This window comes from Rhinolophus sinicus, linkage group LG01, assembly GCF_036562045.2.
Source record: "Rhinolophus sinicus isolate RSC01 linkage group LG01, ASM3656204v1, whole genome shotgun sequence".
NCBI lineage: Eukaryota > Metazoa > Chordata > Mammalia > Chiroptera > Rhinolophidae > Rhinolophus > Rhinolophus sinicus.
The window spans coordinates 171,340,776-171,355,636 of record NC_133751.1 but is presented as its reverse complement, the minus strand read 5'-3'; the positions used below and the strand labels follow the sequence as shown (position 1 = coordinate 171,355,636).

Below are 14,861 nucleotides of genomic sequence, written 5' to 3'. Positions count from 1 at the left end.
AATGAAATCTTACCATTTGCAACAGCATGGATGGACCTAGAAGATATTATGCTAAGTGAAATAAGTCAGACAAAGATAAATACCATACGATTTCACTTTTATGTGGAATCTAAAAAACAAAATAAAACAGACTCACAGGTACAGAGAACAAACTGATGGTTGCCAGATGGGAATGGGGTGAGGGGATGGGTGAAAAAGGTGAAGGGATTAAGAAGTACAAATTGGCAGTTACAAAATATTCATGGATTTGTAAAGTACAGCATAGGGAATATAGTTAATTGTAATAACTATATATGGTGTCAGGTGGGTGCAAGACTTACCAAGGGGAATACCTGGTAAATTCTATAAATGTCTAACCACTATGTTGTACACCTGAAACTAATATACTGAATGTCAACTGTGACGTCAAAAAAAAAAAAAAAAGGAAACATCTTGAGTAAGATACTTAACCCTTCTGGATTTCAATTTCAATAAATTATAAAACAAACAAAAGATAATGACACAACAGGTTTTATAAATGGAAGGGATTAAGAAATCATCTGGTTCTGCCTAGATTAGTCATGGACTTGCTCCCTGAAAAATAATCTCATTTGGAGATAATAAATATTAAGCAAAAACAATTTTTATTTATCTTTAGCATTAGTTGTTAACATTCCAAACTAATCTTTAATGAAAAAAGAAAATTTTACTGCTTGATCTTATGCAGACTATGCTAGTTTTGTTTTTTTCTTTTTCTTTTTTTTAGTTTCAGGTATACAAAACAATGTAATAGTTAGATATTTATCACTTATATCCCTCACAAAATGATAACCCCCCTCCCCCAATCTACTACCCCTCTGACATCGCACACAGCCATTGCATTTCCACTGTCTCTATTCCTAATGTTGTACTCTGCTTCTTTTAAATATATATATATATATTCATTCATTATTGTTCAGCTTCAGCTTCAGGTGTACAGTGCAGTGATCAGGCATCTACATCATCCATAAGGTGGTCTCCCTAATATGACAAGTGTCCATCAGATACCCTACAAAATCTTTACAACATTATTGATTACATTCCCCAAATTGACTTTTGTATCCCTGTGGCAATCTTGTGGTTACTGATTGTGCTTTCTAAACCCCTCACCTTCCCCCTTATCCCCACCCCCCTTCCCATCTAGCAACCCTCAGTTTTTCCTCTGTGTCTCTGAGACTGTTTCTGATTAGTTCATTCATTTATTCTTTTCTTTAGATTCCACATATAAGCGAGATCATATGGTATTTGTCTTTCTCTGTCTGACTTATTCCACTTAGCATAATATTCTCTATGTCCACCCATATAGTTGCAAATGGTAAGATTTCATTCTTCTTTATGGCTGCGTAATACTCCATTGTATAAATGTACCACCTTTTAATCCAGATGTACCACAGTTTCTTAATCCAGTCGTCTACCAATGGACATTTTGGTTGTTTACATGTTTTGGCTATTGTGTATAGTGCTGCAATAAACATAGGGGTGCATAAATTTTTTCGAATTAGAGTTTTGGATTTCTCCAGATAGATACCAGGAGGGGAATTGCTGGGTCATAAGATAGTTCCGTTTTCAGTTTTTTGAGATACCTCCATACTGTTTTCCATAGTGGCTGCACCAATCTGCAATCCCACCAACAGTGCACAAGGCAAGGGTTCCCTTTTCTCCACATCCTCGCCAGCACTTGCTGTTTGTTGATTTATTCATGATAGCCATTTTGACTGGGGTGAGGTGGTATCTCACTGTGGTTTTTATTTGCATTTCTCTAATGATTAGTGAGGTTGAACATTTTTTCATATGTCTGTTTGCCATCTGTATGTCCTCTTTATAAAAATGTCTCTTCATGTCCTCTGCCCATTTTTTAATTGGGTTTTTTGTTTTTCTGGAGTTGAATTGAGTGAGTTTTTTATAAATTTGGGATATTAACCTCTTATCAGATATATCATTGGCAAATATCCTCTCCCATTCAGTAGGAACCCTTTTTGTTTTATTGATGATTTCCTTTGCTGTGAAAAAAACTTTTTAGTTTGATGTAATCCCACATGTTTATTTTTTCTCTTGCTTCCCTTGCCCTAGTGGATATATGCATAAAAATCTTACTCCGGGTAATGTCTGTAAACTTTCTTCCTATATTTTCTTCTAGGAGTTTTATGGTTCCAGATCTTACATTTAAGTCTTTAATCCATTTTGAATTTATTCTTGTATATGGTGTAAGGAGGTAGTCCAGCTTCATTTTTTTCGCATGTGTCTGTCCAAGTTTCCCAGCACCATTTATTGAATAGACTGTCTTTACCCCACCGTAAATTCTTGCTTCCATTGTCGTAGACTAAATGACCATATAGGCATGGATTTATTTCTGGGCTCTCTATTCTGTTCCATTGATCTATGTGTCTGGTTTTACGCCACTACCATGCTGTTTTGATTACTGTAGCCTTGTAGTATAATAATCGTTGTACCTCCCACTTTGTTTTTATTCTCAAAATTGCCAAGGCCATCTGGGGTCTTTTATGGTTCCATATAAATTTTTAGGATTATATGTTCTATTTCTGTGAAAAATGTCCTTGGTAGTTTGATAGGAATTGCATTGAATCTGTATATTGCCTTAGGCAGTATGGACATTTTAACGATATTAATTCTTCCTACCCATGAGCATGGTATGTGTTTCCATCCATTTGTATCTTCTTTAATTTCTCTCTTCAGTATCTTATAATTTTCTGAGTACTGATCTTTTACTTCTTTGGTTAAATTTATTCCTAGGTATTTTATAGTCTTTGAAGCAATTGTAAATGGGATTGTTTTCTTAATTTTTCCTTCTGATATTTTATTATTGGTATATACAAATGCAACTGATTTCTGAATATCAATTTTGTATTCTGCTACTTGACTAAATTCACTTATCAGTTCTAATAGTTTTTTCGTGGAGTCTTTAGCGTTCTCTCTATATATATCATGTCATCTGCATATAAGGACAATTTTATTTCCTCTTTACCAATTTGGATGTCTTTTATTTCTTTTTCTTGTCTGATAGCTGTGGCTAGAACTTCCAGAACTATGTTGAATAGAAGTGGAGAAAGTGGGCAACCTTGGCTTGTTCCTGATCTTAAGGAGAATGGTTTTAGCTTTTCCCCATTGAGTATGATGTTAGCTGATGGTTTTTCATATATGGCCTTTATTATGTTGAGATATGGTCCCTCTATTCCCACTTTCTTAAGAGTTTTTATCATAAATGGTGCTGGATTTTGTCAAATGCTTTTTCTGCATTTATTGATAGGATCATATGATTTCTATTTTTCATTTTGTTAATGTGGTGTATCACATTAATTGATTTGCAGATGTTGAACCACCCTTGCATACCAGGGATGAATCCCACTTGATCATGGTGTATGATCTTTTTAATGTATTGCTGAATTCTGTTTGCTAATATTTTGTTGAGGATTTTTGCATCTATGTTCATTAGGGATATCGGCCTGTAGTTTTCTTTTTTTGTAACATCTTTGTCTGATTTTGGTATCAGGGTAATAGTGGCCTCCTAAAAAGTGTTGGGAGCCTTCCCTCCTTCTGGATTTTTTGGAATAGTTTGAGGAGAATAGGTGATAATTCTTTTTTGAATGTTTTGTAAAATTCACCTGTAAAACCATCTGGTCTAGGGCTTTTGTTTGTTGGGAGCTTGTCGATTACTGATTCAATTTCCCTGGTGGTAATCAGTCTATTCAGGTTTTCCTTTTCTTCTTGAGTTAGCCTTGGAAGGTTGTATGCTTCTAGAAAATTGTCCATTTCTTCCAGATTGTCTAATTTGTTGGCATATAGTTGCTCATAGTAATTTCTTAAAAGTTTTGGTATTTCTGTGGTGTCTGTTGTCACTTCTCCTCTTTCATTTCTGATTTTATTAATTTGGGTCCTCTCTTTTTTTTGATTAGTCTGGCTAAAGGTTTGTCGATTTAGTTTATCTTCTTTAAAAACCAGCTCTTGGATTCACTGATCTTTTGTATTGTTTTTCTGGTCTCCATTTATTCATCAGAAACTCTTAATCTATGTTTTGGAAAATTAAACTAAAAGATTAATATAAATTTAAGATTTAATCTGACTTTAGTCTGCTTTTAGCCAAAATGGAATTAACAGGGACTGGATTTTCCTTCCTGAAACAACCAAAACCTGGACAAAATATATGAAACAATAGTTCCCAAGACATGAGACATCAGCAACAAGGACAGTAATATCTGAGAGACAGAAGACAAATGAGGAGCCCCAGTTTACTACCTGGTTAGAGTTTGAAAGCTACAAGGCATAGAGAGGGATCCACTGAGTTGAGGAGGTGGAGCTGTCAGTCTGGGGTGACCCAGGCAGCTAGAGTTTCAGGTGAGAGTACCAGAGAGGAGAGAGCTTCACAGAGACGGACTGCAGAAATCTGCAGATGATTTCCCTCAATATTCAGCAGAGTACTGATCAGCAAAAGCATGTGTAGAAACTCTGTAAAGCCAGGGAAAGAACTATCCGAAGGCATTACAGAAACAGTACTCAGAACCCATAGAGGGCCGGGAATAGTACTGGTTTCATCGGCCAAACTGGAAAACTCATGATTCCTGGGATTGGCAGAGTACTTAAAAGGGTCCTGTGATAGTATTATGAAAGAATTAGCCCTCGTCTAAACATTTCTCTGGTCCCACCTATGTAATCTTTAAAAGCAAGACCTTAAAGGATCATACTGTTTCTAAGTAATTTAGCTGTGTGCCAGACAAAGCTCAAGAATATTTATAGGCATACAAAGATATCCAGCACCCAACAAGGTCTGACAAAATTCACTATGTCTGACATACAATCAAATTACCAGGGATGAGCTTACTTAAGTAGATTTCAATAATGGAATAAACATAATTTTTACTGGTCACATTAGATTATATGCCCTATACTTAACTAAGAAACAAAATCATTTTTCTTAGGCTTATACATGTTTCAGTAATCATTTCAACCAGGTTATTTTTTAACTAGAAATATGGACTAGATGATTAGAGGTACTATGCACACTTACTTAATTTTCAGAGAAGTAAAAAAAAAAAAAAAACAATTTTCTTTCTCTGGCTAAATAATTTCAGTACCTTAGATAATGCTGAGTTTCTCAGAACTGCCCAAAGACACAGCTTTTAGGTTGGGGAGCTGGAATACAACATAGTCTAACTCAAGCTTAAGTACTTTATGGTTTCCAGATTATTGCATATTTTGGTTTAAGTTGTCTCAAATAACTTATAGAATGAAGTGGGAGCATAAATAAGTGATTAAAATACACTGATATTTTTACAGTTATGCAATGGATGACAGGATCGTATCTTAGGAAAAATGCTATCTTATTAAAGGTTCAACGTTCAAATTTAGTTTTCAAAATTTTTTCACAGATTTATCAGTTTTTGAGATAGAACTTCCTGTGTTACTCAAGAGCTTTAAAAATTAGAAAAGAGAAATTATAGTATATTTTGCAGGGGACTGTAAAATTAAACAATAAGCATTTATAGTATATCATTCTATGTGCATGTCTCTTGGAGAATTCAAAAAGTATAAGGTACAGTCTTTACATTTAAGTGTTAAAATTAAGTCAGGAAGTAAAATTAGTATTTGTAAAATAATTGGGCAGCAATTAAGTGCTAAACAGTGTAATACAGTCCATAAGTTTGAGAACAATTCAGAAAAGGAAGAGCTAAGTGTGAGATGCAATTGCCAGAAAAGGATCCTTGGAGCAGATGACATTTAAAATGACTTCTAAATGGAAAAAATAACGTCTATTTTGAAGAAACGTTATATAAATACTTTTAGTATTTTTAGCATGGGAGTGACAAAGGATAAAATTGCTCTATTACAATTTATAAGTCTATTCCAATTAAAAATTAATTTTAACAGTAACACAAATTACTTTCATATGTGAATTTATCAACTGAAATGTTAAACTTAGAGCATTTGTCTATCTTACATGTTCATGTGGCAAGCTACTTGTGTTTCAAGGGTTAAGCCAGACAGAAAATTTCGAATGTGGATGATAGACTAGAATCATGTTCTGAATTTCTAGTCAGATAAGGACATCATAGTAATCCTTTCATAATTTTTCCATGTTCTTCCAGAACATAAAAAGAAGGAAAACATGGTTCTTACTCAGCTGAGTAGGCATATTAAGAGAGAAAAGCTTCATAAATGTCAGTTCAAGCCTTCCTACTGGAGATATTATAAAACCATCTTTCATCAAAATATTAATCCGGCTCCCATTGATCAAGCATCCTACAGAGAAAGACCTGACACAGCCCTCATTTTCACCCTTAAGTACTTGAGCCATTAATTTAAGCACTTCAAAAGGACCTCTTCAGTTACAGCAGCCCTGGGCTGGCCTTACTTTCTCCTTAAATACATTTGAATAGCAAGATCTCAAAGTCTTGCAAGGGTTCACAACCAATACCCACACAGGAAAGAGCATAACAAATCTGGGCTTGATTTTTATCGAAAGTATACTCCTGAACACAATCAGGAATGTTTAAATGTTTCTTGTACAAAAGTAAAGGAGAAAATTCCCATGGTGTTTTTCAAATGAGGTCTTAAGAAATAAATATCAACTATCCCCCCCTGCCCACCTGCCCATATCACCTTGTCTCGTCCCCTTCAGTGGCCCACTAGGTGATACACGTTCTCATGCTGTCTGGGGATGAGGCAAGAGGTGACAGGATGAACAGACAGAAATCACTTCTATTTTTTAAGGAAACCCTCTTGTGTGGCACTGGTTGGGAATCAAAGAATGGAAGTGCTGACTGTTCTGTATCAGGTTTGTCAAGATGAGAGCCAACATCTCACTCCCCAACCCTCCCCCTCCTAAGCCTAGGTCTTTGGTAATGAGCAGGTAACAATTCCAGTCAAGGGATTTAGTGGCATCTATCATGACAGTGGGCTTGCCCTGTAATTAAATCATTCAGTGTTTCATCATCATCATTTCTCGTCTTTACTGTGTCTTGAGTAGAGCTGCCTTAAGCACAGGGGCTTTAACGTCATTCGGACAAGCCTTGTAAAGGACGAATCCAGACTGTTAAAAACAAATCTTTTCAGTCAGAAATATGTTCCTGTGATGCAGGATTTATTCCACATGGATGATTAACTATTTTCTGTGGGGTGGGCATGGGTCAAATAAAGGCAAGGGATCAGGGTTTTGATGTACAGCCAAAATACTCAGCACTGACTTGCACCAGAGAATGAAATCACCTCCTCCAGTTTTAGACACACAGAGCTCTGTGGAACTGGTCACAGAGTGCTCTGTCAGACAAGGAGACCCTGTATTTATAGATCCCCCTTTCCACTTGCTTCAGATCAGTAACTAGGTTTCTATCAGCACACGGGAGAATTAAATGAAGCACACAGTATAAACTGGGGACTGCCACAGGAAACAGAATTCCTGCTTCGATTCAGAACATGGCCAGCTCCCTCAATCCTGGGATAATTGCCCTGAGATACACATATGTATTATAAAACGATGTCCTGGGTTGGAAGCTTGGAATGATAAGTCCACTGAGCCCCAGCCGCAGCACACCACTTAGATGCCCTGTCGGTGCCATTCTGCTTTCCACTTCTGAGCTTTGGCACATGGCTCTTCTCTACGCCAGAATGCCTGCTCTCTTTAGGCCGCCCTGTGGATTCCTACTCCCCAAATCCAGCTCATAGGTGATTTCCTTGGGGAATATTTCAATAGTATCTTCATCCTCCCACTCCTTGATTCACAAAGTTAATCATTCCTTCCACAGACCTCCTTCTCTGCTACCTGGCACATTTTTCTGATTCCACCTAACACACTGTATAGTAATTATGTGTTTACACATCTGGGTTCTGGAACAGATAGTGAGACCTTGAGGCCTAAGTTAATATATGGGGTTGTTTTTTTTTAAATTACATTCCCAGCACCCAGCATGCTGCCTGATTCTTAGTAGCTATTTAATATAGCTTTGATAAATTAACAGGAAAAAAGTTTTTCAATTCATAACAGCATTTGCTTTTTCCTTATAAAATTCTTTTGTTCCTTTAACCATTTCATGAAAAGGCTTTTCTCTTTTGCTCTCTTTTCCTGAATCACTTAAGCAAACTGTCCTTTTCCAGCTTCATATTAAATTAAAAGGAGAAAAAATATATGCATATATTATTACAACATACTTTCTTCTTTGCAGACATACCAGTTTGTTATTTTTAAAGATTCTATACATTGTGGCATAGCAATAAAGCAGTTAAGTCAGGCGAGGATCCTACTTCATAGAACAGAACAGGCACTAGAGGTGGGAAATCCTAAATACTGTGTTGCATATATGAGGTGTAATCAAACAATATGGTGAATGTTTAAGTAAAATTTATTACAGTAAAAAACACATTGCAATTAATCTCCCTCAAAATACTCCCCCTCACTTCAAACCACTTATCTCATCGTTCTTGGCATTTTCTGAAGCAGTTCTGGAAATCCTCTTTCATGAGTGTCTTTATTTCATCCTCCATCATGACAACGCTCCATGTCACATATTGCTTCTGGTATATGGCAATTTCTGTCAAATAAAAACATGACGGTGTGTCCTCATCCACCTTATTCACCGGATCTGGCACCATGCAACTTCTGGCTCTTCCCCAGTCAAAATGATTCAAGACATCGAGGCAGCCACGACAGTGCAACTCACGAAAGAGGACTTCCAGAACTGCTTCAGAAAGTGGCAAGAATGATGGCATAAGTGTGTTCGAAGCAAGGTGGTTTATTTTGAGGGAGATTAATGGCAGTGTGTCCTTTACTGTAATAGTTTTTTTTTTATTTAAACATTTACTGTATTGTTTGATCACACCTCCTACTGTTACTGCACAATTCTTTCCTACAGTTCATATTTAGTACTTTGTTATTCTTAAATGACGTAATGCTGAGATGTATGCCCCACCTCAGTGTTCTTCCAGAGGTCTAATTATTATAAACAATAATTTATTGTAAGACCAAATTTCCATTTTCTATAAATTTATCAACAAAAATCATGTTTCACCAATTACACCACTGCATCAGACCTGAGAAAAGCACCTTTAAAGTGTGTATATATTTGAATTTTATAATTATGATGTGAATTTAAATTATATATCCTTTCAATTAGGATAGGTTTTTCTTCCCCCATTGCCATGGTGGGATCTGATGAAGGAGCTTGCATTTTGTTTAGATATATAATTGTGAATCTTTCATCTTAGATATTGTGACAAGAAATTAATTATGTTGACTATGTTGCATTTGCATCCTCAGGGTTGGCGGAAATAATAATGGCAATTTATAAAGCTAATGAAATTGTATATAATCACAGACTGTATTTAGTACAATTAATGACTTAGAAGCCTGGGCTGTCCCGGAAGACCTCAACTCCTGTGACCTTGTCCTGAACCTTTGTTGTCATCATAATGCCAACCACCAAATGGTTTCGCCAAGGTGCTAACAGGTTTTCACGATATAGTTTGGATTATATGAGCTGCCATGGCAATGAGCTTAGAACAGATATCCGTGTTTTCAGTGCTCTTAAGCCACATTGCAAAAGCCTCCTAGGAATTTTTTCAAAGTTATATGTTGATGGAAAATAGTACCTGTAGCAAAGAGAACTCAGGTCAGTGTATGTGAGCAAAGATTTAATGGGAAAACAGGAGCCTGACTATAGTTATAAATCACTAAATGTGATAAAAAATAACTGATGGTATAAAATAATTATGACAACCTTTTGCATTAAGTGTAGTTTTATACCTATAAAAACAAAACACCAAAGTCATTAAAAGATAAATATTATATTTAAAACCACCTTTGGATATGTATGTCTCATAATTGTTCATATGAGGTTATTCTAGAGGCCTCTCTGTTTAATTACAAGGGTGTGGGTCAAATCCAGCTTTGTTTGGCTCAGCAAACACAGAACAGCATTCAGAATAACTGAAGAACCCCTCCTCCTGATGTCACCTCTTCCTTAACAACCACTTTAAAATCAGATAAAACAGTAGGTCCACCCTTCCTTTGTAGAGTCACATGCTGAATGAAGGTCACAGAACTTTTACATAGTCATAGCTCAGTTAGGGAGAAAAATAATTCTAATTCCAGATGTTGACTTACCTTGAAGAACTTCCATGGGGAGAACAGTCCAGGCATTTTCCAGATAGGAAATATAAATATAGCGAGCTGTATTACAGGCCAGGCCAATATACAGAACCCTGAAGAAAGCAAAGAAAAAGAAGTCAAGATCCCAGTATCTGATACAAAACATGCAAATCTTACCCATATTTTCCCTGCCCAAACCATCCATCATCCAGCAGTGTTCCATACTTAGGAGTGGGGAAGCTAAAGGATAAGTAAAAAACCATGAACTAGGAATAAGATTTCTTCTAATTCCTTATCTGCCTTCAGCCTTTCAAAATGCTTGTTAATATAAAAGCGAACATCACCCTTCGTGAAACTTAATTAGCAGCGAGACAATGTTTTTTTAAGATAGTCTGGGCACACTGCCATCTGTAATGACATTGCTGGCTTCCTCCCAGGTGGCTGTAGGGTAAATATGCCTGGGAGTGTAGCCACTTCACTATGACAGGGGAAGGACAGGATAAAAATGAGAACATGTGAATATGAATATGGCCTCACTTGCAGTACCCAAGACACCAAGTAGTTTCAAGGAGACTCTCAAGGTCATCAAAAACTATCATCCCGTGATGAATAATAAACTATTTGGAAATCAAAAACTTTTTCCTATTAGTTCAATTGATATAGTGCATTTAATTTATTTTTGTTTTTCAGAAAAAGCATGAAATCATATGCTTACTTTCCCAACAATCACTACTACCAAAATTATGAGTGAAACCAAAACAAATGAAGGCCCAAAGTAGTGCATCCAAGCGTAAGTTTATGATCTTTTTCATTCTGAACTGGATGGGCTGGTTTGGAAACAAATGGTAGCTGCTTCTCTGTACAAAAAAAACAACCAAATGGTAGGAATTTCTCTTCCTTGATTGTTTTCCATTTTCTGTTAATTTTCCTAACCTTAATGCTTTTCTTGTTTTCTAAATTCAAGTGGATGAAAACTAGACGGTAAAAGAAATAAACCAATATGAGAATCAGTGGTATTTTCCTAATCTTGCTCAACTATATTTTTATATTAAAATCATTCCTATCAATATTCTTTTTCCAACATTGGACCAAGGAAAGGAAGTGCTTTGAGGCTTCATGCTGGTATTAACTACAAACATGGAACAGAAGGATGGGGGAAAGACAAAAAAAGGGTTGAGGAATGGGATAGGAAATGGGTATTAGAAGGGATTTAGGAGATCCTCAGTATTGAAAAGGTCTGGGTTATATTCTGTGGACATTATGTTCTTCGTACTTGTATGTTTAGAGGGAAAAAAGTATATGTTTCAGTCCTCTTTGATTAAAAAAAATTGTTGAACAAACTTGCTACAGATCTATCAACCAGGGTCTTTCTGCTAGGAAACAACAAAAGCCCACAGGAAATTAAAATGCAACATACACTACACAAACACACAAGTTATGCAAACCTATGTCTTCCTTTTAAGTTCTAAACCAGCTGTTGATGAGCTCAACTTAGCCTAACTCAGGGATCAGCAAACATTTTCTATAAAGGGCCACACAGTAAATAGTTTAAGCTTTGTAGGTGTCTTGCAACTATTCAACTCTGCTGTTGCAGCATGAAAGCAACCATAGGCAATATGTAAATGAAGGAGCATGGGTGGCTGTATTCCAATAAAATATGAATTATGAACACTGAAATTTAAATTTCATATAATTTTCATGTATCACAAAATATTATTCTTCTTGTGATTTTTTTCAACCACTTAAGAGTATAGAAACCATTCTTAGTTCATGGGCCATAAAAAAACAGGCAGTAGGCCAGATTTGGTCCGTGGGACGTAGCTTGCCAACCCATGGCCTAGCTCATTAGTTCTATTTAATTTTGGCTGTATGTCAGATTTACTCAGGTAACTGTTAATAACTGCAGATGTCAAGGCCCACACCACTCTCAATGAATATCTCTAGTGCTGGCACCCAGGCATTGTGCTTTTGAAAGCTCCCCAATTATTCAGGTACTCAGCTAGGGTAGATAGCCAATGGTCTAGCTCATTCCAAGCAGCTCCCAGTGATACTTTCCCACAATCCCATCCTAAAAAAATTTAGTAATCCATCTTCCTTGTGTTCATATCGCCTATCCCTACCCTTTCTTTTAAGCCCACCTCTGAATCAGGGTTACTATGACAACTGTTATTCAATCCAGCCCATAGTCCAAAGGTCCTGGCCTAAAGTAACCCAGAGTCAATCAGCCCAGTGTAAGAGGTATACTGTATTATGCCTTCCAACTTCCACTCATGTGGAATTCAATCACTGGACGCCATAACTTCTGGGACCCTTTAGTTTCAAATTGCCACCAACAAGTCAAGTATCTATGAGCTTGACATGTACTTCACTTCTTCCCCCCACATTCTAATCTCACAATTGATAGTCCTTCTGGACCCCACAGATACCTTAGAGGAGAAAAAGCAAAATAAGAAGCATCTAGGGCAGGCTACTTTCTCTGAGCCTCACTTTCCTCTTTTATCAAGTACGGAGAGTAACATCTACTCTGCAGGCTTGTTGTGATAATTACAACCCAGTGAGTCACCCCAAATAAGTACTCAATAAATGGTAGCCTAATTTTATTATTATTATTATTATTTTAAAGAAGAGAAACCAAGTAACCTTCTGTTTTCTGACAAAACCTTTATTCCCGAATTCCGAAAGAGAGAGGGGCGCTACATTCCTTCTTCACCAACTATTATTCTGGGGAAGCCAGTGACTTCAAGATATCAGCAAAGGTAAGATGATGTGCAGAAAGAAAGGCAGCATTTTGATTTATAAAAAGGGAAAGAAGTAGACATGTATTCATTGAATAGTCACTGAAAAATATCTCAGCAACCTAAGGATCTTTTTAATAACCGAGTGGAATATTTAAACTGCCATGTTATTCACTGTTCTAGGCTGAATTGTGTGTCTTCCTTCCCCCACCCCAAATTCATATGGTAAAGTCCTAAACCCTAGCACCTCAGAGTGTATTTGGAGAGAGGGCCTTTGAAGAGGTAGTGATAGTAAAATGGTGTCACATGGGTGGGGCCCTAATCCAATGTGACTGGTGTCCCTAATAAGAAGAGGAGATTAGGACACAGACACAGGTGGAAACACTAAGACAAGCCAAGAAGAGAGGTCCTCAGAACACATAAATCCTGCTGATACCGTCCCCTTGGACTTTTAGCTTCCAGAACTGTGAGAAAATACATTTCTGCATCATGTTTTTTTAAGCTGTCAAGTCTGTGGTGCTTTGTCATTGCAGCCTTGGCAAACAATACATTCACTCCCATGAAATTAATGATTTGCTAATAAAATGGAATTTATAATATGTTTTACTAAATCATCTTCCGGACAATCCAATTCTTTATGTTGAATATACAGCGCATGTTCAGGGACCTAGAATTTTCCTGGCCACTCTGAGGTCTAGAAACATAGAAGAATAGCCTGAAAAATGCCTCTCTGTCAGATACAGATATGTACTGAACACCTGTAATGAAAAAGCTCAGAGACAACACCATCACGTTCCTATTTCACAACGTAAGTCAGTAAGTAGAAAAGTAGGCGCAAAGGAACTCATCTATAAAGAGGGATACAACTGGAAGGAAGCAAATGATTCAGCAGAAAACATTGCACTGTGGAAAACCCAAATCACTTGTCAAACACCTAGATTATGTATTTGAGCAAAATATAACAGTAAGAGAAAAAATGTTTATGAGATTCTAATTTATACAACCACAATTCACAGGATACAATAGATAGGACAAATTCGTGGTAGTCTTATAATAAAACCAGTATTTTGTTTCTTCCAGACAGATGGTATTCAAATACAGATACAATTAACTGTGAATCATTCTGCAATTCCTAACAGAGTGTAGGTTAGGTATGATCCCTACTTTTCTAATTTTAACCGTCTGTAATATGGCTGCATGCTGCTCCAAGAACCCCTCTCAACCACAATGAACATGAATTTTGCTCAACAAACACTGAAATACCACTATATACCATAGACTATGCTGGACTCAAAGGGAATAAAAATCCTCTTTGCCTTCAAGGAACTTACAGCCTCATGGGGAGACAGACACATAAGCAAGTAAGTTAAAATATAATACTCTAAGAGGTGGGCACAAAGTGCAGAGGCCCTTAGCTCTCCCCATGGGGATTCAGGGACACCTGGGTTAGAAGTAACTGAACCAAAAAGGTGGGAGAGCGTAACAGGCAGAGGGAACAATGGGAACAAAGGTTAACCATGAAACCCCAAATGTTTGCAGACAGAGAAGGTATTGAAAGATATAAAAAGGATCAAAGTCTAAGGATTTATGAAAAGATGAGTGAACTATTCCAGTCCAGATCCAATCTGGAAATTATTCTTTATTCCAGAGCCAACACAGGGTATGAGAGCAAAGAAAGACCTAAGCAGGATTATTCTACAGTGTTCAGATCTGAGAGACAAAAGAGCAGCACCACACAGAGAGAACCCAATCTCAGCCCAACGAGGAACTGGCAGCAGGCATTCTGCAAAGCCTCTCTACTGGAGAAACATAAAAGTTCCTCAAAAACACACACACACAAAAAAAACAAAAACCAAAAAACCCAAAACAAAAAACACCACTGGATAAAAACAAAATACCCTGGATGAAGACTGTTTTTATCATTCGGAAGTGGAGTGTTTGCAGATAGACTAAAAATTCTCTGTAATTTGCATCACAAGCCCTCACACAAAGATGCACAGGTTCGAGTGCACACA

General features: G+C 36.9%; 1 protein-coding gene across 3 annotated transcripts in view; it reads right to left on the bottom strand.

Annotated features, from left to right (window-relative positions):
- The window catches only part of MFSD6 (major facilitator superfamily domain containing 6), a 61,600-nt gene that overhangs the window by 8,595 nt on the left and 38,144 nt on the right, over window positions 1–14,861 (bottom strand). For 2 of the 3 annotated variants that reach the window (XM_019740720.2, XM_019740717.2), the window contains exon 3: window positions 10,127–10,224. In XM_019740720.2, coding sequence (XP_019596279.2) covers window positions 10,127–10,224 — 98 coding nt within the window. Of the gene's footprint in view, window positions 1–10,126; window positions 10,225–10,336; window positions 10,390–14,861 lie in introns of those variants that run through there. The other variant, XM_074339232.1, reaches the window with a different exon arrangement.